At 62.6% G+C, this 21,727-nt stretch overlaps 1 protein-coding gene and 1 long non-coding RNA gene across 2 annotated transcripts; both read left to right on the forward strand.

Moving 5' to 3' along the window:
* On the forward strand, positions 1 to 5,559 carry LOC133626146 (uncharacterized). Its single transcript, XR_009819322.1, has 2 exons — positions 1 to 535; positions 664 to 5,559. It is a non-coding gene; the product is annotated as an uncharacterized LOC133626146 (long non-coding RNA).
* Positions 5,560 to 7,361: 1,802 nt separating this feature from the next.
* Positions 7,362 to 19,389, forward strand: CDHR2 (cadherin related family member 2). Its single transcript, XM_062003043.1, has 33 exons — positions 7,362 to 7,630; positions 9,593 to 9,699; positions 10,180 to 10,238; positions 10,646 to 10,711; positions 10,801 to 10,940; positions 11,213 to 11,266; positions 11,481 to 11,570; positions 12,153 to 12,242; positions 12,364 to 12,486; positions 12,564 to 12,707; positions 12,851 to 12,926; positions 13,127 to 13,233; positions 13,313 to 13,543; positions 13,635 to 13,790; positions 14,008 to 14,175; positions 14,428 to 14,489; positions 14,572 to 14,812; positions 14,924 to 15,160; positions 15,417 to 15,486; positions 15,571 to 16,185; positions 16,432 to 16,503; positions 16,781 to 16,830; positions 16,937 to 17,088; positions 17,320 to 17,422; positions 17,505 to 17,593; positions 17,794 to 17,868; positions 17,966 to 18,043; positions 18,136 to 18,196; positions 18,301 to 18,425; positions 18,576 to 18,689; positions 18,857 to 18,934; positions 19,040 to 19,100; positions 19,270 to 19,389. The coding sequence occupies exons 3-33, from the start codon at positions 10,193 to 10,195 to the stop codon at positions 19,387 to 19,389; spliced, it is 3,894 nt and encodes a 1,297-aa protein (XP_061859027.1). The 5' UTR covers positions 7,362 to 7,630; positions 9,593 to 9,699; positions 10,180 to 10,192.
* Positions 19,390 to 21,727: the final 2,338 nt, after the last annotated feature.

Here is a 21,727-nt window from a genome sequence, read left to right on the forward strand (position 1 = left end):
GCGCGGGTCCCGCCGCCGCGCGGGGCAGCGCGCGCCCCCCCGGGCGCCGTCCTGGCAACGGCCTCCAGGGACAGCGGCCCGTAGCAACCGGGCCCGGGCCCGCCGCCTCCACGAGCCCGGGGAGCCGCGGGGACAGCGGCACCTGCCCGGGAAAAGCCGGCAGCTCGGGCCCTGCGCTGGGACGGGAGGACGGAGAGGCCGCGCCCGTCCCGCCCCGCACACGGAGCCCCGGCTCGCACCGACACACGGGATGCCGCTCTCCCGGGGCACGCTTATCCCGTTCCAGGCACCAGAAATGCCCTTTTTGCTTCAGAGAAGCCTCCCGCTGCTCCTCCTCCCCTCGACGGAGGACGGAGCAGGAGGTCCCGGGAGCGCGTCCCGCAGGCCGCGCTGCCGCCGGCTCCCCGCACGCCCCGGCGCTCTGCTCGGCGCCAGCCAAAGCCCCGTGCTCGGCAGAGCGCGTCGCGGCAGCCCTGCTGCGATCGCATCCAAGCCAAACTTCCCCGGGCGACAACGCACACTTTGAAATTCCCAGGTAGGCGAGCGAGCCAGCCGGCAGCCCTGATGTAATGCCTATAAACCAGCCCTCCCTCGACAGCTGGGCTTTAAAGTGCTAACAACCAAAAGGGAGGTAATGAATTTATAACATCACCCCTTTTAAAGAAGAGCCTCGGGTCGGCGGCAGGGATTTAACGACTCAGCAGGCGCATCACTGCGATGAGCGGACAGAGGCAGTTTTGCCCCGTCCCGGCTCCCTCCAGGCCCCTCCCATGGCCAGGTCGTCGGCTCTCGCCTCCTCACTCTGACTCCAGGCACACAGGAGGAAGCACACCAGCCTCGAGGGTCCCCTGGAACATCCTGGGGAGAGCTCCCGTGGCCACGACTGTCAACAGCACCACAGCCAGCTGCTTCTGTCCCCCACGGTGAGGGACACGCCGGACAGGAAAGCAGCAGGGCAGGGCATGGGGCAGACCTCTGACAGGCTCAGACCCACGTGCTCAGACAAGCACCCCAGGAGGAACCAGCCAAAGGACTGAATCTACGTCCCAGAGCTGAACAATCACCCTCCAGGTACTCCACTACAGCCTCTTGGCTTCAAGAGCTGGGGATTAGAGGAAAGTGTAGGGGGAAAAAAGCACTCTGGCCTTTGTTGTCAGTGTTTGCAAGCATGGGCAGCACCACACCTTTACCAGGCTGCCAGGACACAGCCTGATCCCAGGCAGAGCACTGGCAGCAGGCAGAGGCCACAGATGGTGGATGTCTATGCAGACACTCTCTCCTGACCCAGCGTCACAATCTCCCCCGTGGCCAGCAGCAATCGATGTCCTTGGGACAGCAGCAGGAGAAGCCATCAATGGAGCACAGCCCTCCAGTGAGGTACTGCCTGTGCTCCCTGCCCAGCCAGGCTGGACGGTTCCCGAAGCAGAGCTGGGTCCATCCACACCGCGTGCAGCCGAGCCAAGTCTGGCCAGCCAGCTCTCACAAGGACGGGGCACCATGTGTCCAGCTGCAGGGTTAGAGCGTGTGGAAGGGGCTCAGCCCAAGTCTGCCCCACTCCACCTCAAGAAAACATCTACACACACAGAGCCAGCAGCACCATGCTCTGCCTAGACAAGACACGTGAGGAGCCCAAGTGATGCCCCCCCAACGCTACAGCAAACATGGCCGTGGCCAGCAGCACTGGCCAGTGCTTCTTGGCCAGGATAAGGGCTCACCAGTCCTGCCACCGAGACCTGTGACACCCCAGGTGAGTGGGACCCCCTCCCCATGCCAGGCAGCGGCCTCAGAAAGCTCTCTCCCTGCCTCTTGGGGGGCTGCTCAGGCTGAACCTAGCTGCCCATCCTTTCCTTTACAAGAGCCAGGGGCTGTCAGGATTTGAAGCCTCCCCGAGCCCAGGCTCTTCAGGACACCATCTGCCACTGCAGACGTGCCGTTCCCCCCTGCCCCAGATATAGGTCAGGTCTGTCACAGGATTAGCCAGGGTGATTGGAGTGGTGTGAGCACATCTCTCACCAGAGGTACGTTCTGCCCTATCCTCCCCCCGACACCCAGCATGCCAACAGCTCGCCTCCACACTCTCCCCAGCCTCTCCCCTGAGTCCACGGAGAGGAAGAGGCCCCAGATCATTCTCTCCCCTCCCCGGTGCCTGGAAAACAAGTAAAAAAAAAAACCCATCACCAAGCCCCTCGAGGCTCCCAGGCTGCAGAGGGGAGCAACAGGGGTGTCCTCACCCTGCCCAAGGCCCAACACAAGCACTGGGGGACATGGGACACCCTACCATCGACAGCTACTGCAGGGAGAAGTGCTCCAGTGGGAAGGAAGGGGGGTGAGGAGCTGCCTCCCCACTCTGCACAGCCTGGCAGAGGGAGCTCGCTGGAGGCCGCCTCTGCCGAGATCACACACCACCCACTCACACCCCCGGACTGACAGCACTCCCGTCAAACGCCTCCAGCCACACACACGTGGAGGATGCTGACATGAGGAGCGAGTAGCTGCACAGGCAGCGGAACTGATAACACCCAGTTTCCTGTCGATCTCTCCCACGTGGATTCTCTGATGTCTAATAGCAAGGCTGAGCTGCACTGCAGAGGGAGAACTAGCAGCACCTTCCTCCCTACGAGCCAGAGCCTGCAGCAAGCCAAGACCTTTGAGGCAGCTACCACAACTGACACCATCCAGCAAGTTCAAAGCAGAGAGCAGAAGGCTCACAGATAACAGTGAGCTTGCATAAGCCTTTGTTTCCTGAGGACAAGGTAAATAATCTGCAGAGTTACCTCCACCTTCCTTCATTTGCGCTAGAAACACCATCACCACCTGAGCAGCGTGAGCAGAAGGCCACTGGTGCAGCAGCCAGGCCCAGCTCAGGTGCCTCTGCAGCAATGGGTCATGTCCTCCACTCTCTCCTGGGTGGGCTTTCCTCCCATGCACAGGAGCCTCTGGAACCACAGTCCCCTCCTGCTGTCCTGGCTCCCACAGAGGCCAGTTCTGAAACGTGGGTGGGGAAAGAAGAGAAACACCAGCACCTCCATCCCCAACCTGCTGTCTGTGCAGCCTCCCTCACCCTCCCCTTCCTTCCCACCGTGAGACACTGTGGTTCAGGACTCTCTAGTCCTACCCTACCACATTTTAGTTCTCTCTTTCACACAGCTCTTTCCTAACACAGGCCAAATCTCTCCTTGGGCCAGCCTGGGGAGCAGGGGATTCAGCCCCCCCCTCCCCATCCCCACACAGCATCTCTGGCAGTCCTCAGCTCACTCACCACCTCTCTACACCATCACTCCAGCCCCGCTCTCTACACTCTGGGGACGGTGTCAGTAGCATCTGCCAAGTGAGTGGCTGAGGGCAGGACAGGCTGAGCTCCAGACCCCTTCCCCACCGGGCAGAGCAGCTCCAGCAAAACTCCAGACTCAGAGCCCCCAGTGGGTGGTCCCAAAGGGCGATTTTGTTACCACTCAGCAAAAACAAGCTCTCTCAAAAGCACTAGTGGCAGGAGGTTGGGATGGGTGTTTTGGTTTGCGTTTTGAGAAGCCTGCAGGGACACCAACAACCTGCAACCATCATTTTCAGAAAGGAGCTCAGAGGAATTCCTGATTTTTCAGCAACCATTTACCCTCTTTGGTCGCCAAGAGGCTGCTCACAAGACGCACCAGAGCGGGCAGTGACCACTGCCTGAAATGCAAAGGAGGCTTTGCTGCAATACCTCCCCAGTACACCACTCACAGAGAATCCCACACCAGGGCCTGGGGATGGTTTTAAGAGCAAAAACATGACTTCCAAGCTGACAGCCCCTGCGCACAAAGCACAACTGCGTGGTGACAAGAGAGCAGCCTGGAGCACAGGAGCTGCCTGACCTCTGCTACAGCTCTCACCGGTGGATTTTTATTGTTCACCGCTCTCCCAGAGCACAGGCACGGAGAGAAAAGCTACTGAAACACCCAGCTCAAAATGCAAACGCAGCCAGAGAGGCCCACCAGCAATAGCAGGGAGAAGACAAAGCTGCCACAAAGGGACCAGAGCTCAGTGCTGGCAGGGGGGCAAGGACCAGAGCACAGGCCCTCGCTTCCCGGGGGGGGTGGGGGGACAGTGAGAGGTGTTGGAGCCCTGGGTCACCAGGACACAGGCTCACCCGGGAGGAAGCAGCTCCTAACACACAGCATGGCAGGCCACTCCTCTGCTCTGCACTGTCGGTTTGAAATCCCTTCTCCTGCTTTGCAGGGTAGCCACAGAAAGCCCACAGCTATAGCTCCACAGCCAGCAGGGCAGGTCTCCAGGGACTGGGCTGCAGCTGGAAAATAATACTTGCAAGATCTGTCACGAGCACAGCTTGCTGGGGACACTGCTCACCTCGACCCCTGCCATGCACACAGCAAAACAGGGATCCCTCCCAAACCACTCCACTCCAGAAAACCCAGACTCCTGCACTGAAAGGCTGAGGACTTGCAGGTGCAAGGGCGAAAGAAGGAGGATAAGCACTCTGCAGTGGCTCTGCGGCCCAGAGAGATGGCAGGCCGACTTCTCCCACCACCCTTGTGAGCTGACAGCACAGATCCACACTGCTCCCCTCCACAACCGACCTGTCCCAGGGAGCCACGCAATATCCTCACACAGCTCCATGACCACAAGGCTCAATGCCTGGCTCTGCTGAGTTCCTGCCATGCCAACATCAGAGGGCCTCTGGCAGGGCCTCCCAGCATCAGCAGCTTCCTTGGACCTGACACCCCACGGGGTGTGCCTGCCTGGTGGGTACACAAACCCCTTGACCAACGATTCACCCACACAGGGCAGGTGATGAACTGTGCTTCTGCAGCTTGCCTGGAGCAGGGAACCAAGGGACAGGGGGAAACGCCGCACACCGGCTCCACGATTCAGAGATGAAAACCAAAAAGCATCCAAAAGCTCCACGCAGCCAGCGCTGTGCTGCCCAGCCATCACCCCCTCAGCCATGCCCTGCAGCTGGCCTCACGTGACAGAGAAGTGGCTGCACACAGTAGGAGTGGCTGGAGTGCCAGCGTTCCGGATGGTGTCCCACACACAGCTCAGCCCAGCAAATCCCAGCGCTCTGCAGCTCTCATTGACAAACCCCACACGCTCCGAGCAGGTAACAGCGAGAGCTCGGTGCTCACAGCCCCAGGGACACAGCACCTGGAGGGACACAGCCCGGCGAGCACAGGGGTCCCCAACTCTTCAATGTCCACCAGCGTGAGGACAGGCCCACACCGAGCCCCATGGACAAGCAGAGCTCTTGTTACACCAGCCCCTGTCCCGGCTGGGAGCCCACCTCCCCAGGACCAGCCCCTCTGCTATTTCAGCACAGATCCTTCCACCTGGAAGCCCTGTCCTGCTCTGCTCCCAGTGATTTTTCTCCTCCCTCCCCGTTTTGCCCCGGGGTGGGAGGATCTCACTGGCTCTGCACACACCTGGAAGAAGGCTGCAAGCTGAAGCCTGGGCCCTACCTGACGGCTGTTATTTCATTCCTTTAACAGGTCCATAAAACAGGGATAATTAAATCTCCCCTAAACTCTCTTCCATTTAAAATAAAAATCTATAGTTCCTATTTCATTAGCTGGCTCTGGGTTTTACAGCTTGATCAATTCCCCTCTCAGAGCCCTTAGTCCCAGGCAGGCAGACGCAAACGCGCAGCGGGCAGCTTCCACTGTGCCAATCAATGGGCACTCACAAAATCTCCTCTCCCCCTTCTCTGTCCCTCACTCACCCAAGGGGAACCACACGGTGCAGCGGGTAGCGACGGCACATCTCACCGCTCCAGGGAACGTCACCACCACACACAGCTTCAGATTTAGCCAGACTCAGCACCTGGCAAGACCCGCTCCAGAGAGGGGAGGGCCCAGCATGGGGCTACCTAAAACAAAGCTACGACCCTAAAGGAAAGGTGGGGTGATGCCTCTCCACTCACTCCAAGGTGAAAGGGCCGAGGCTGAGCTGTCACGGTGAACGGCTGGAGTCAGAGCAAGTATCAACCAGGAATCAAAAGCAGCCACCGCTCTGGCCTCCCCACACACAAAGCGGAAGAGGCTCTTCGCAGAGCCCCAGGTGCACAGGCTCACCGCTTCCTGCCCTTCCCAGCTGCCTGCTGCTGCCCTGCCACACACCACCGTCCCCCCACCAGCATACCAGGCCACTGGCTGGAGCAGCCAGCGCTCCAGATGGCTCTCACCACCCCTGCAACCCTTCCCTCTGCTGCAGCGGGCAGCCACATGGAGGGAAGGACCACCGCAGCAGGGAGAGCTGCATAGAATGCCCAGCTGCCCACAGCATGGAGAGGGCAGCCCTTGCCCCAGCCCAGCGCCCAGGTGCCACTCAGCAGCCATCACACCGTTTCCCTCCACTCCAGAGACACATCCTTCCCTCCTGCCTTTGCTCAGCCAGAAAGCAGCAAGCCGCTACAGTCACCGCCCTGCTAGTGCCAGGACAGGCCACAGAGGCAGCCCCAGGCCCTGGAGAGCTCTGCCCTGGCTGCACAATGCCAGCAACAGACAGACCACACCACCTGGGCCCCATCTCTGGCAACCTGCCTGTGGGCCAGCCAGCACGCCTGCCAGGGACATCAGGGCAGGACTCAGAAAATGCCACACGTCAGAGCGCCCAGCTCCAAGCATGGCTGTGGGAGACAAAGCCTGGCCACCCCACCGTGAGGAGCAGGAGGAGCCTCCCAAATGCCCCCAGGTGCCTCCCACCTCACCTCCCAACACCAACACCAGCTCCCCCGGCACTGCTGCCCAAGCAGAGGGGTGTGGAGAGGCCACAGTTCACCTGCTAAACCAAACACAGCGTCCAAGGGACATGACGTCGCAGAGCGCGGCTCCCACCGCCCGGCCAGCCTCGAAGCAAACACCCAAAGGTGACAAACAAAGGCACCCAGCAGGCACTCCGCATTAGCAGTATTTTTAGACACCGCTATGGAGCCGGCCTTATTATTTTCATTGCAACGTGCATAATTACCCACCATGCACTGCAGTGACATCAGACGCAGCCTGCTCCCCTCCGAGAGCCACTCCTCTTCCCAGGGCTCCCGGCCTCAGGGACCCGCCTGCCCCCGCGGCTCTGCCCTGCACACTCAGGGTCCTGGTTGGGAGGGGGCGGTCAGAGCCGGTGGCAGAGCAGAAAGGGGTACAGGGGGCAGAGAGACTCAGCGTGGTGGTGACCCAGGACAGGGAGGAGCGTGGGGACAAGCTCTGGACTTGCAGACACGAGTGGCCAGCTATGCTGGAACAAGAGCTTGCAGCCCAAGTGCCAGTGTGAAAGAGAACCACGCTGGTGGGATGAGGGGCTGTCACCGCACCGAGGGGCAGCCCCTGCCCGGCCGCAGGCTGCCCGCAGGCCCCAACCCCCGTCCGGGAAAACAAACGCTGGAGCACAAGCAGCTGCCCGTGGCCTGGCCCCACGCATCCCCCGGGGGACGGGACTGCCACGGGCCCCACACGCACGGCATGGTCCGTGTCACCACTGTCTCACGGCCCCGGGTGCCGCCACCCCCACTCCATCATCTGTGGTTGTTTGTTTCCTCCCTCCTCCCCGTTTGCAACTTTCTGAAGTTTTGCCACTTCCCCTCCTGTCCCCTCGCTCATCCCAGGCCGGGGCGGACCCTGCTTACCGACCCCGGGTCAGGCAGGTGGGCCCGGCAGGGGCGGACGGAGCATCCCCCGAGTGTCCGGTGCGCCGGGGACGTGGAATCGGCCTCGACGATAGCCACCGGCTACAGGCCCGGACGGGGACGCGGCACCTGCCCCGAGAAGGGGCCGGCACAGCCCCCGCTCTGACGGCGAGGCCCCGAGAGGCGGCACGGCTCCCGCTCCGCCGCCATCCCAGGCGGCCCCCGCCGCGCCCCCTCTTCCCCCCGACAACCGGGGGCTCCTCCCACCGGCGTGCGGCTGCCGGTGCACCGAGCCCCTCCGCGGCCATCATCCCCCGAGCCTCGGTGCCCCACGCAGGCACCACCCCCCCCCCTCCCCACGCACCGGGCCCTGCGCTCGGCCTCGGCCCTGGCGCACCGGGCCTCCGACCGCCCGGGCCATCCGCCGCCTCCGAGCCACGGCGCGCTGGGCCCCGCTCGCTCCCCCGCCAGCCGCACCGGGCATCCGCCCCCCTCGCACCAGGCCCTGCCTGCGCCCTGCACGGGCTCTGCCCGCCGCCCTTCGCGGCGCGCCGGTGCCGGCCTCCCCACGCCGCCGCACCGACCCTGCCCACGTCCTTCCGCCAGCCGCCAGCCGCCAGCCTTGCCCGCCGCCGTTCCCCGGTGCACCGGCCCTGCCCCGCGCAACCAACCCGGGCCCGCGGTCGCCGCCGCGGCCCGTACGTACCGGAGGCGCGCCGCCGGCGCTGGCGGGCCGCTCGGTGCGTGCCCCGGCCCTGCCCGCCGCTCAGCCCGCTCGCATGGCGCGGCGGCCGGGCCCGCCGGGCTCGGTGTCCGTCCCAGTACCGCTGCTGCTCCGGCCTCGGCCCGGCCTCAGCCCCGCCTCATGGCGCCCCCGCGCGCACCGTCCCGATGGAACCGGCCGCGCCGCCCCCCGCGCTGCGCCGATGGGCGCGCCCGCCCTGCTCCCGCCGTACTGCCCCCAAGAGCCGCGCCGCCACAAATGGGTCGGCGGAGCGCTGCAGCCGTAATGCTCCGAGGAGCAGCGCATCTCACCGCCGTCCCGGGGCTGTGCCGGGGAACAGGTCCCGGGACAGACCTCGGGAGGTGCGGGGGTGTCCCGGGACAGCTGGGGACAGTTTGCAGAGGGGTGTTCAGCAACAGTCCCAGAGGGCTCAGGAGGGTTCATCCTGGGAAGCTCCCGGGGTACCTCCTGGCAGTCCAAGGGGTGTCTGTAGGGGTGTCGTGGCACAGCCTTAGAAGGGGCTGGGAGTATCCTGGACCAGCCTTGGAGGGGTTTTCTGGGACGGAGTCCTAGGCTGTACCCCTGTATCCCCTTCTCAAGGGGCTCTCTGACTCAGATGTGGGGTGACATGTGGTCCTCAGAGCAGGCTGCTTGCTTGGGGGGGAACCACACAGCTTCCCGGGCATCCAGAGCCCACAGGTTCCCCAGAGAACAGGGCTGTGAAGGGGCCCAGGGCCATGGAGACAGGGGGTCCAGCAGGCCCAGGGCTGGCAATGCCACTCCCGCCACCTCCCAGCCCTCTTCTGCCTGAGCGGAGCTGCACAATCCACCTTTGTCCCTCGTGGGTCCGAAGTAGGTCAGGGAGGCTGGGCTGAGCCCCCGAGGAGAGCAGTGAGTGGTAGGGGAGATGCAGAGGGGCCCAAACTCCCCGCTCTGGTAGTCACTCCACTGGGTTGGTGCCCACCCCCTGTCCTGATGGGACCCTGGTGTCCCCAGCCCAGGGAATGCTGGGCATTTCCACAGCCTTTCTCCAGTGCCCTGGGGTTCAGGATCCCTCTGCGTCCCCGCAGCCTCTCAGCTCTCCCGTGAGCCAGTCTCCGGGGTGCAGGCTGGGGTGGATGAATCCTGGGGGATGGCACCCAGTGTGGGGACCTGGTTTTGGGAAGCAAGTGTGGGGCTGGGGCTGGGCGGGAGCTGGGGGCTGAGTACAAGGAATAAGGAAGATGATAGAGGGATTTCTCACCCCTTAATTGCAGTTAATAATTGATGAACGTGCTTACTTCAGGAGGCAAAGGTCTCTGTCGGTGTCAGGGTGTGAGCGCAGAGCGCTGGGCCAGCAGCATCCCCAGCAACGCAGCCGCAGGTAAGGGATGTCAGCCCCTACCCCAGCCCCCCGGCACCACGGGCCATTGTGGGGGGAGGTGGGGGTGTCTGTCAGCTGTAGGGCTACCCACAGGCCATGGCATGAGGAGGGCGACACCACAGTGGCTGGTGTCACAGATTCCTCTCGGGCTCCAAAGCACTGCTTGAGGTGGCCTCATCGAGCCCCAAAAACGGACCCTCCAGACATATGCAGGAGAGGCTCCTGGGGTTCCCAAGCACCCTCATGGCTTCCAAAACCTGGAGGCCAAACCTGTCTCCCCATGCAATGTCCTCAGAGAGCCTATGCCTGAGCTAATGGCATGGAGCCTGGTGTTTGCCCACCAGCCCCGCTCAGCAGAGGGGACTGTCCCCACCAGAGCCCCTCCTGCCCTGGTGGCTGATCCCCAGGAAGGACTTGGGGTGCCCATGGGAACAGGCAGCCATCAGCCCCAGGCCTTTGTTCTCTGGTGTGTGCCCACAGGCTCACTGCCGGGATGGCTTGGCACTGGCCGGTGCTGCTCCCCTTCCTCCTGACAGCAGGTGAGGACTTTGCTCTGTGGCTGGCATGGGTAGGTGGGAGGCACGGGGATGGGGGGGGGGGGTTCAGCCCACAACACTCATTCTAAATTCCCAAAACGGACTCCCAAAACAGCTGCACCCCCCATTGTCACCTTAGAGACCCAATGGCAAACCTCTTTGCCTCAGAGCAAGGCAGAGCGGGCAAGGGGCTGGGGTGGTGGGGACAGCATTAATCATGGGTGCTGCAGCTGGAGGGCAAGCACGGTCTGGACAGGGAGGTGTGGGATGAGCACAGGGAAGATGAGGAGGGGTGGATTCCCCTCCTCCCCCTGGAGACCAGCACCATAGCTGGGAGCTGGGACTGGAGCCGGGTAAGTGCAGGTAGAGCCTGGTGCAGAGGTGATGCTCAACACACCTCCTCCTTGTAGTTTCAGGCAACACAGCCCCCTATATTAACATGACCTTCGTCACCGTGCCAGAGGACCTGCAGCTGGGTGAGTGGGGCAGTCTTGGGGAGGCCCTGGGGCACAGAAGGAGTGTCTGGGGGGGTCCTCCACTGGGCTGACACTGCTTGTGCCCCCAGGCGAGTTTGCCTTCCAGCTGACAGCCGTTGACGTGGACCACGACTCCCTCACCTACAGCATCACTGGGACCGATGCCTTCTACTTCAGTGTTGACTCCAAGACAGGCAACGTGACTCTGCGAAACTCCCTGGACCGTGAGGTGAGGGCAGAGACTGGGACAGATGTCCCTGCTTCAGCTGGGGATGTGTCTGGGGTGGCAGGACAGAAGGCAGAGCTGTGAGTCCCACGGGAGAGCTGCTCATGGCGGTACTGTGGGGCTCTCCCTGGCCCTGAAGCCCATCTCCAGAGGGCAGAGCCATCTAGGAGGAGCGTCCCACTCAGGGGTGGTAGGAGGAAGGGCGTTGAGGCTCAGCCAGCCAAGGATTCAGCTCTGTCTGGCCCTGACCAAGTCCTGCCTTTGTGTTCCCTCAGCTCCAGGCCAGGCTCGACATCAAGGTCGTAGTGACAGATGGCATTAACGATCCAGTGAGTGCTGGGACATGGCTGGGGGGCTGCCAGGGGCGACGGGGATGGGGAGGGAGAAGCGTCTCAGCAGGGCCATGGACAAGGCTTGGTGGGGGGAGCTGAGCTTTGCCCAGGGGCGGGTGATGCTGTCTGGCTCTGGAGGCAAGGATGGGTGCTGGAACTGCACTCAGCTCTGCTGAGGACCACCTCCCACACCTTCCCTCACCCTGGGCAGGTCTCCAAGAGAATCACAGTCATCGTGGAGGACCGGAATGACAACGCCCCAGTCTTCCAGAACCTGCCTTACGAAGCCATCATCCCTGAGGTACCTCCCCAGGAGCTCCTGGCTGCTGCAGGCAGTAGGGAACAGGGTGCTGCGTGGCTCGAGGTGTGCCAGCAGCAGGGCGTGGGGTGGCCACGCGCCTGGTCGTGTGGTGACAGTGTGTCCAGGCACAGGGTGAAGGGGCAGACAGCACAGGTCTGTGCTGAAACAGTTCCTGATGGGCGTCTCTGTGCCGGTCCAAGGTACTGCTGTGTTGCCTGTGACTCTGCCCGTGTGATGAGTTTCTGTTTAGGGAATGCCTTGGTTGCTACTCAGCCCGGGCCAGGGTGAGGCTGGATCAGAGTTCAGATGGGGTGTGAGGCTGAGCCCAACCCCTGTTCAGCAGCCCCAGGGCTGAGGTGCTGTCCCTGCTACCAGGGAGCCCTGTGGACTGTGGCAGGGGGGATCCAGCCTCTGCCCAGGGTGAGCAAGGGCAGCAGCTCACCCATGCACGGTCCAAGGCACTGGGCATCTCCTGGAGCCCAAACAGGGCCAGAACACCCTAGAGCAGGGCTGGCAGGGGCAGGCCCAGCATGACCTCTGCTGCTCCCCCGGGCAATGCCACCACCCCTCTGTTGTCCCCAGAACCTGACAGTCGGCAGCGTCGTCTACACCGTGTTTGCCAATGACAGCGACACTGGGAACGCCTCCAAAGTCAGCTACAGCATCGAGGGGGTGAGCACAATGCAGTGCAGAGAAGGGCATGCCTGGCAGAAGGATGGGGATTGAGCCCCCATCTCTGCTGGGACACTTCTGCTCCCCAATCTGGTGACACGAGGTGACGTCCCCTGCTCAGGTGATCCCAGACAGCACGGAGAATCGCTGGCTCTTCTATATCCTGCCCAATGGGAACGTGATACTCAATGGCTCACTGGACTATGCCAAAAACACTTTCTACCAGCTCAAGATCCTTGCCAAGGTGGGGACCGACTGGGCCAAGGATGTAGGGCTACCAGGTAAGGAGGCTCTGGGACTAAGGAGTGCTCTGCTCCCCAGGATGGTGGCGGGCTGCTGCACAACAATTGGACCGTCCAGCAGAGCTCTACCTACCTGACCCTGCACATCCGTGACCTGCCCAACCTCGACCCACGGTTCCTCAATGAGCCCTACTCCGGCTCTGTGCCTGAGAACTGTGCCCTGGTAAGGAAGCTGCCTGCTCCAGCAGCATGGTCCTACCCCTGGCCCTCCCTGGGGGGCTCTGACACCTCAGGGTGTCTGGGCTGCTTGGCTTGGGGGTGGCTGGAAACATCACAGGTCCTGGCCTGATGGCTGTGTCCCCGTAGGGCACCAGTGTGCTGACTGTCACTGCTGTGGACAGAGACACAGGGGTGAATGATGAAATCTTCTACAGCATCACCAGTGAGTGATGGGACGGGGTGGGGTGGGCAGGAAGGTGAGCAGGGGCAAGGGGGAGGGCAGGGAGTGAGCAGGCAGCAAGGAGCACCATGGGGACTGGTTCTGGGCTTCCAGGCACTTCCAGCCTGCCGTGCTGGCAGAGGGAGGGCCAGACCTGTGCTTCTGGAATGCTGCAGCTGGTTTCTGCTGTCCTCTTGCCCTAGACACCAGCGTGCCCTTTGCTATCAATGACACAACGGGCACCATCACTGTGAGCGAGTTCCTGGACCGTGAGCAGCTGCCAAGCGAGGAGGTGCTGCTGGAAGTGACGGTGAGCAGGAAGCAGCAAGGGGAACCCCCTCCTCATCCTCTTCCCGGGCCCATCTGACCCACCCTCTCGTCCTGCCCAGGCACGGGAGAAGAACCTGGACATCTACGGCCAAGTGTCCCAGACCAGCACCCTGGTGACCATCGTGGTGACCGATGTCAATGACAACAAACCCCAGTTCTACGACTGCTCCCTCTCCAGCTGTAATTTCTCTGCCGACACCCAGAACGACTTCAGGGGCAGCGTCATCGAGCACTCCTCCGCCAGAGTGCCCGTGTCCAACCTCAGCATAGTTACCTACGACCCGGACAAGGTGGGAGCCTGTCCATGGGGCTGGGCTGGGGTGCAGGTGTCTGTCCTGGCTGCACCACCCACCCTCACTGCTGCGTGTCTCTCCCTGACAGGGCATCAACAGCAGTTATGACCTGTACCTTCAGGGTCCGAATGCCAACGCCTTCACTGTGTCCCCCACGAAGATTGTGGGCACAGGGGAGGTCCAGATCCTGGTGCTAAACTCGTCTGCCGTGGACTACGAGATAACCCATGTCATGGTGGTGGAGGTGGGACCCATAGGGCTGGCTCACCATGGGGACAATTCCTGCGTGTGCTGGTGCACAGGGGGGGACACAGCCCTCCTCCTGCAGGCTTCAAAAGCCAGAGAAGAACCTGGCTCTGCCTTAGCAGCTTGTTTGGTGCAGGGAATATGGGCTGGAGTGTGATAGGTCTTTCTCCTGTTTGGGGGCCCATGTGAGACACCGTCTCTTCTCTGTCCTGCAGATCGTTGCTAATGACACAGGGAACCCCACAGACTGCTGCTCCACGGCCACCGTGACCATCGACCTCATTGACAGCAATGACCACATCCCTGAGTTCCCCCAGAGCACCTACTACCTGAGTGTGATGGAGAACAGCCCCGATGGCACCGTCATCGCCCCAAACATCACGGTCAGGCTCTGGGCAGGGAGTGGGCACAGCTTACATCCCCCGAGCAAGGCGCTGGGCAGGGAGCAGTTGAGGGCACTGCTCTGTCCATGCACACAGGAAGGAGCCAGTGCAAGCGAGCACACAGGGTGTGGGACCCCCACGTCCATCAGGGCCACGTTTTTGGGGTGCTCACTGCCGTTGCCCAGCGCTCCAGACTCCTGGCTGCCTTGGGGGCTGAGGCAGGTTGAGCAGATGCCTCCTTCTCTCTTTCAGGCCTATGATCCAGACAGCGGTGTCCTGGGCCAGATCACCTACCAGCTGTTCCCAGAGAGCATGTACGTAGGGGCATGGCCAGCCACAACCAGGGCATTGTCCTGGGGATGGGGCTGTGGGCCTGAGCCTCGGTGTGTGCCGTAGGCGTACGATCTTCACGGTGAACGCCACGACCGGCGCCGTGCTGGTGCAGAACGGGAGCTTGCTGGACAGGGAGACTCGCTCCACCTACTACGCCACCCTCCAGGCCAAGGATGGGGGCGACCTGGTGGGCACCACGCTGTTGGATATCACGGTGCTGGATGCCAACGACATGGCGCCCGTCATCATCGGCTCCTACTTCATCTCGGTGGAAGAGGGGCAGAACGTCAGCACGCGGATCCAGGTGTGCACCAAGGGAGATGGAGGGGACGACGGGGGGGGGCTGTGGGAGGGGTGTGGCAGGGGCTGTCCCTGGGGTGCTCCACAGCGCCATTCCAACCCCTGACCTTTCCAGGCCATCGACAACGACGAGCCTGACACTCCCAACAGCCAATTGGGCTTCAGGATCTTGCCAGGACCATATAGTGACAACTTCACCATCAACGCGACCTCGGGTGAGCTGCAGAGCAAGGAGCCGCTGGACCGCGAGGCCCTGGAAGACGAGCAGGGGCAGCTGGTGGTGACGGTGGAGGTGTACGACCACGGCGTGCCACAGCAAAACACCTCTGTGAATGTCACCATCACCGTGGGGGTGAGCCACAAACGGGGACACGCTGGGGCTTGCAGCTGGGATGGGTGGGCAGACGGAGGATCCCTGGCCGTGGCACAGGCACCGTGTCCACAGGCTCTCTGTGGGCACAGAGGGAACAGTAGATGCAGGAAGGAGGGGAGAGGGCTTGTGTGCCTCCTGCTTGTGAGCAGGCAAGTGTCCACACTCCTGTCCCCAGCTTCCTGGGGGAAACCCTGTTTCCTGGAGTGGCTACAACCACGGGCTTTGTCTCCTGCAGGACATAAACGACAACATGCCCGTGTTCCTCCAGCAGGCCTATGAGTTCTCAGTCTTTGAAGACTCTCCAGGTAGTTGTGTGGCCGGGCTGGTGGGACCAGCAGTGGCCCAGAGTCGGTGCTCACCAGCCACTGAGCATCCGTGTCCACCTGCAGGGTCCCTTGTGGGAGACGTGGAGGCCACAGATGCCGACAAGACAGAGATTAATTCCCGCATCTCCTTCACGCTGGAGAGGAACGGCGGATCCAGCAACTTCTTGATCCGCTCGTCCCGCCAGGGGCTGGGGTACTACATCGGGCGGCTGTTCGTAGACCCTGACACATCCCTGGACTATGACACCCTGACGCAGAAGTTCTTCTCCTTGGTGGTGCTGGCGGAGAACACGGCTGCTGACGATGTGGGGGACAGCGCCAGCGTGGTGGTGGTGGTCAACATCCTGGACGTCAACGACGAGCCCCCCACCATCCTGGCGAGCTCGCTGCAGGACGTGCACGTGAGCGAGAACGGCACGCAGCAGGGGCTGGTCCGCACCCTGATCGCCTCCGACCCTGACACCAACCACTCGCTGGTCTTCGAGGAGCTGGCGGTCGCCTGCTTCAAGGGGGAGAGCAGCGCCGGCGAGGTGTGCTGGGACTGGTTTGTGCTGGCGGCCAACGGCTCGGTGCTGGTGAACGGCTTGGACATTGACTATGAGCTGTGCGACACGGTGGTGCTCACGCTGAGGGTTGAGGACCTGTACACCGAGAAGGGGAACCGCTACAGCCAGAATGGTACAGCACCCGCTCCCTGCTCCTTCCACCACCACTGGGCTTGGTGGGTGGTGGGACTTGCCTCTCCCGCCTCCCAGGAGGAGCTGGGGGGAGCAGCATGGGAGCCAGGCGATGAAGGGAGAGTGTCCTCCCCAGCTCTTTTGGTCCCTGCCACAGGGACCTGAGCTGGCTCCCGCAGGACGCAGAGGAGGGTGCTGCAGGGATGCTCTGTTGGTGACCAGAGCTCTGTTTTGGGGGCATTTGCAGAAACCCTGAGGATCCTCATCACTGATGTGAATGACAACGCACCTTACTTCCTGGCCATCTCAGAGACCTTTGGTGAGCAACTGGGGCTGATGCATCCTGTGGGCTCCTCTCTGCACCCCCATGTTCTCTGCCACACTCCCCAGCAGCAGAGACCTTCCCCCAGCCAGGGCAGGGCTGCGAGAGGTGCAGGGGCCAGGCTGGGGTTACTCCATGCTTTCCACAAAGGCTATGGGGCTGAGGGCGGGAGGAGGATGCTCAAAGCTCCCTGGGGTTGCATGGGCGTGGGGTCAGCAGCAAGGCTGGCTGCACACCAGCATGACCAGACCATCTGTGTGTCTGTCCTCGGCAGTGGTTGTCCCCGAAATCTCTCCTGTGGACCTGACAGTGGCTACTGTGAGGGTAAGAATCTGTGTGCATGCAGCCTGTGGGGCCGGGCTCGCCCAGCGTGCCGTGGGCAGGTGGCAGCCGTTCCCACCCATGCTCCTGCCACGTTGTGTCCCTGCAGGCCACCGATGTCGACTCAGGGAACAGTGGAGTCATCGTCTTCTCCATTGTCAGCGTGGTGCTCGTGCAGGATGATGGGTCTCAACAGTCCTTCGAGAATCTCTTCAAGGTGGTGACAACGTCTGACCAGAAGATCTACATCGGGAGCATCCAGTGAGGCCATGGGGCTGGGCTGGGCTGGCTGGGCTGGCTGGGCTGGGGACAATGTGGCTCTGCTCCTGTCTGCTGCAAGGCAGGGGCACAGGCAGGGCCAGCACAGGATGGGAAAGGTGAAAGCCATCCTGGGGTCCTGCCCTGGGTACAGTGGAGCTTGGGGGATGGCACTGCCATCCTGGGGACATCCTGTGCAGCCCAGTGGGGTTGATGACGTCTCTGTCCTCGCAGGGTGGCCAGCAACCTCGATATCTCGCTGAAGGGGCAGTACCAGGTGACAGTAGAGGCTCGGGACAGCCAGGAACCAGTGCACACAGCACAGACCACGGTGAATGTGAGTGTCACCCCCATCCCCCTCCATCTAGGGACACCCTGTGCCCTGCCCAGCCCCACTCACCCCTGCTCTCCACGCACAGATCTTTACGGTGGATCAGAGCTACCGAATTCGCCTCCAGTTCCTGACAACGGTGGATGAAGTCCAGAGTAACTCTGAAAGCATCAAACTGTAAGGGGTGCTGGGCTGGGGCAGGGGCTGGCTGAATGTGCAGCAGTGACCCCAGCACACGGGCTGTGTCACTCAGCATCCCTGGCCATGAAAGGAATAGGGCAGGCCAGTCACCCGCAGAGCCGGGGGGCTGCAGGGGGTCCAGCGGCGCAGCGGGACGCCTGGCCCAACTTCTCCCCCTCCATCCCTCCCATTCTTAGGGCCCTGACCAGCGTGACCAAGGCAGGTGTCTATGTGGCAGCCATCCAGAGCACGGAGGACAGACATGCCACTCAGTGAGTGGGGCCCTGCAGGTGTGGGGAAGGGGACGTGGCAGTGGGGCCGTGCCCCGCACCCCAGCACCCCGCTCAGCCCCCCTGTCTGATCCCACAGAAGGGAACCCAAGTCAGTGATGGAAGCGTACTTCGTCTACAGCAACGGCACAGCCCTGGACGTCAACGAGCTGACTGTGTACGTGCCGGGCCGAGGGCCGTGTGTGGGCACCGCCGCCACGTGCCGCCGTGGCCCGGCCCCGCTGCTCACGCCTTCGCTTTCCTTGGCAGCCTCATCCAGTCCGATCCACTGATGCTGGCTGAGCTGGTGCGCCTGGGCCTGGCTGTCATCGTGAGTGGGGCCGGGCAAGGGGCGTGGGGAGAGGGCAGCAAGCCCATGTGAGGCTCGGGGGATCTGCTGCCCAGGGCTGTGCCCTCATCCCTGCTTCGTGCCAGGGCCCCGGGGAGGTGACGAAGGCCACCAGGGAGACCGAGCTGATCGGCATCATCGCAGGGCTGGCGGGGCTCCTGCTTGTCGTCATCCTCATTATGACCTTGGTCGTGGTTCTCACTACCAGGAGGTACCTAACTGCCCACACCCCTCCTGCCTCCCCCCACCCTCACCAGTACCCCCAGACCCATCCCTACCCTCCATTTTCCTCCTGCCCGCCCCGTCCCACAGCCCAGCTCCCCCCTGCCCCTCTCACTCGCCCCATCCCTGGGCTTTGCAGCTACAAGAGGAAGCTGAGTGCGATGAAGGCTCTGAAGGCAGCTACGACGCTCAGTCCTGCCACGGTGCAGCAGGGACCCGGCATCCCTGGGACCAACCAGTACAACGCAGAAGGGTGAGTGGGGGCTTACTTGCAACAGGAAGGGAGAGCTCAGGCACGTCCCCAGAGCCAGGGCTGCGGGGCTCGCTGTCACATCCCTCCTGCCTGGGCAAAACGGCTGCCCCGGGCTGAGCCCACAGCCCCACGGGACAATCACTCACCCGTCACCCATCCCTGGCCAGGGCCAACCCCATGCTGAACTTCCATCTGGATCCCTCCCACGACCTGGGCTTCCACGAGGACTCCATCTCTGTGGCCAGGTGAGCTCTGCAGGCAGGTCCCAAAGCCATGGGGCCATCACCCTGCATCCCCATTCCACTCACATCTGGGCCCTCTTCTACTCTCCATCCCCCTGCTCTCTGCAGCTTGAATTCCCTGGATGAAAACAAGGTAGATGCACCTGGGGACAACAACCTCAAGGCCAAGGTGAGTGTGCAAAGAGCTGCTGGTGCCCAGCAGGGAGTCCTGCCACCACATCCCCTCCTCCTGGATCCCTTGTGTCCCTTCCTCTCCATCCCCTTGACAGCTCTCATCTCCTGGGAAGGACAGGGCTGTCCCTGTCCCCATCCCCTCTGACCATGCTCTCCTCCTGCAGCAGGGCAAACAAGAGCCGATGAACCCCACTGACAACGAGGTGCTGGTGGCCGCCCTCAACCTGAAAGTGCCCACCGAAACAGCATATATCAACAACAGCTTCACCACTACAGACTTGTGACCAGGCACACAGGGTACTGCAGGACCACAGTGGGACTCTGGCAGCAGCTTTGGTGATGTTTTGTTCAGAGACTGGCAATAAACCAATCCCATAGGGGTCATCAGAGCACCCGAGGGCTCAAGCCAGCTTGAAGTGCTGGTTTTGGGCCAGGTTGGTGCCAGAGGGCAGGTGTCTGACACTTGTAGGGGCTTGGCATGGTTTCTTGTCCCCAAGACCATTTGCTGGGCCGCTGAACTGGACCCTGGCCCTGCTCAGCCCTAGGGGAGGGAGGCACAGGCAGCCCCTACAGAGGTTTGTGCAAGGTTTTATTACCCAACATCCACACTGACAAGTTGGTCCTCCCACCCCCTTCCTCCCCCCAACCCCCAAATAAAGAAATAAAGAGGCAAAAAAGAAGAAAGTAGGTGATGAAGCCACAGCGCCAGTGTGCTGCAGCTTGGCAGCACAGGGCTGGAGGTGGGGACAGCCTGGGACAGGGGTGAGGGGGTGCCCCAGGGCTGCTGCCCATCCCCTCACAGCCACGGCACGGCTCCCGCAGGCCAAGGACCAGAGCAGAGCCAGCTCCTGGTGAGGGCCACGGCACAGAGCAGGCACTGGCCACAGCCCTGGCTGCCAGCTGGTGCTTCAGTGAGCCCTTTGCACCCCCCCCCCCCCGGGGCAAAAGACACCCCACAGGGCCCAAACAAGACCAGAATGTACAACAAGGGGGGGTTGAGGGGGCAAAACTCAGTGTCCCCTGCACCTCGAGCCCTCCTGCACTTTTGCCCAGAGGGGATGGTGCAGCTCCCCAAGCTCCCCCTGTTTGCACCCTCCTGCAAAGGGCAAAGGCCTGGGACCCCTCGCTGTGCAGCGTGGAGTCAGCCCTCTGCACGGGGCCAGGCTGGAGGCAGGATGCTGTGCTGCTGCCAGCCACGGCGATGCTCACCCCCACTGCACATCAAGCCTTCGCTCCAGATGCTCTCTAGCCCCACAGGGCACAGGCAACGTAGGAAAAGAGTTTGAAAAGAGGGTTATGGCCCCGCAGGCCACCGGAGAGGAGGCGGCTCCAGGCAGGATACGCACGGCTGAAAGTGTCTCTTAAAAAGCTCCAAGAACGCAAACACAGTTCAATAAAAGCCCTCCCTCCCCCTTGCCCTGTAAAACCCCAGCTGTAAAAAGTGGCAGCACTTTGCAGCCATCACATCCCCAGCTGCCATTGGAGAAGAGCAGCCAGCAGGGCCAGAGGCACTCGCACGGGCCCAGGTTGGTGGGGCCTCTCCAGCAGTGGTGTCAGGGCTCCATCCCCACCGCCAGCCACGGCGAGGATGCACCCTGGCTGCTCGTGGGGAGGGGCTGGGGGCCACGGGCACAGACTCTCCACACGCCTCCAGCCGTGATGATGGGGAGGAGCAGCATCTCCAACGTAGGTCTCTCCCATTTGAGATCTGTGCCAGGGCCCCGCACAGCCACGTCCTCCCAGCTCCGGGGCACCCACAGCACGGCTGTGGGGCCGAGAGGACAAGGCTGGGCAGCCACAGAGACCCCCACATGCAGGGCCGTGAGCTGGTCAGAGAGCGGCTGAGGCCTGGGCAGGTGATGTGGTGGCACGGCAACGCACCAGCATCCCTCCAGCACGGGGAGCGATGCTGCTGCCTGCAGTCCAAGCGAAGACAGAGCTCAAGGCAGCCAGCAGCAGCCTGCCCGTGACAACTTTAAGCCATCTCCAGACACGTGCCACGAGCAGAAGACGCCGAGGAGCAGCCAGCTCCAGCTGGAGGGAGCCACGTGCTGCCTCGTCCTGCAAAAAGCCACCGAGCACAGAGACAGGGCACCAGCCTCACGTCCCAGGGCACCCCCATGGGGCTGTGCTGGCTGGGAGACCCTGGGCTGGCGGGGGGACCCCCGACAAAGGAGATGCCTTGTCCCAGCGTGCAGGGCCCCAAGCCACGAGCCCCGCACGCTGGCAGTGAGCATCTTGGGACGCCGCGGCAGGGACTTCTCCCCGCTTCCCCCAAGACATCCCGCAGCTCACTCGGTGGCGGGGCCAGCGCGGGAGCAGCACCGGGGCCGCCGGACGTTTTGCAGCAGAGCCCGAAAGACACTGGGCTGCCTCTTGGCCTCGCCTTTTTGGGGGGCCCCCTTGATGGAACCGGCACGGGTGCTCTGAGGGGTCATCACCACCTGCCTCCCATGCTCCTCAATCTGCTTCTCCAGGTGCTTCTGGATGGCCATGCCTAGCACCTCCACCTCCATGGAGGCCCCGTACACCTCCCACGTCATCCCCTTCTCGTCCCAGCTCACCTCCCGGATGGGCTCCGGAACCTCTTCCACCACTGTCCCCTTCACGTGCACCTCAGGG

This window comes from Colius striatus, chromosome 9 (assembly GCF_028858725.1).
Source record: "Colius striatus isolate bColStr4 chromosome 9, bColStr4.1.hap1, whole genome shotgun sequence".
Lineage (NCBI taxonomy): Eukaryota > Metazoa > Chordata > Aves > Coliiformes > Coliidae > Colius > Colius striatus.

Excerpts from the sequence above, each read along its gene's own strand:
- CDHR2 (XM_062003043.1), top strand. The coding sequence starts at position 10,193 with ATGGCTTGGCACTGGCCGGTGCTGCTCCCCTTCCTCCTGACAGCAG. Across the intron at positions 11,267-11,480 it reads CAGATGGCATTAACGATCCA|GTCTCCAAGAGAATCACAGT; the intron begins GTGAGTGCTGGG and ends CACCCTGGGCAG. Across the intron at positions 18,044-18,135 it reads GACGTCAACGAGCTGACTGT|CCTCATCCAGTCCGATCCAC; the intron begins GTACGTGCCGGG and ends TTTCCTTGGCAG.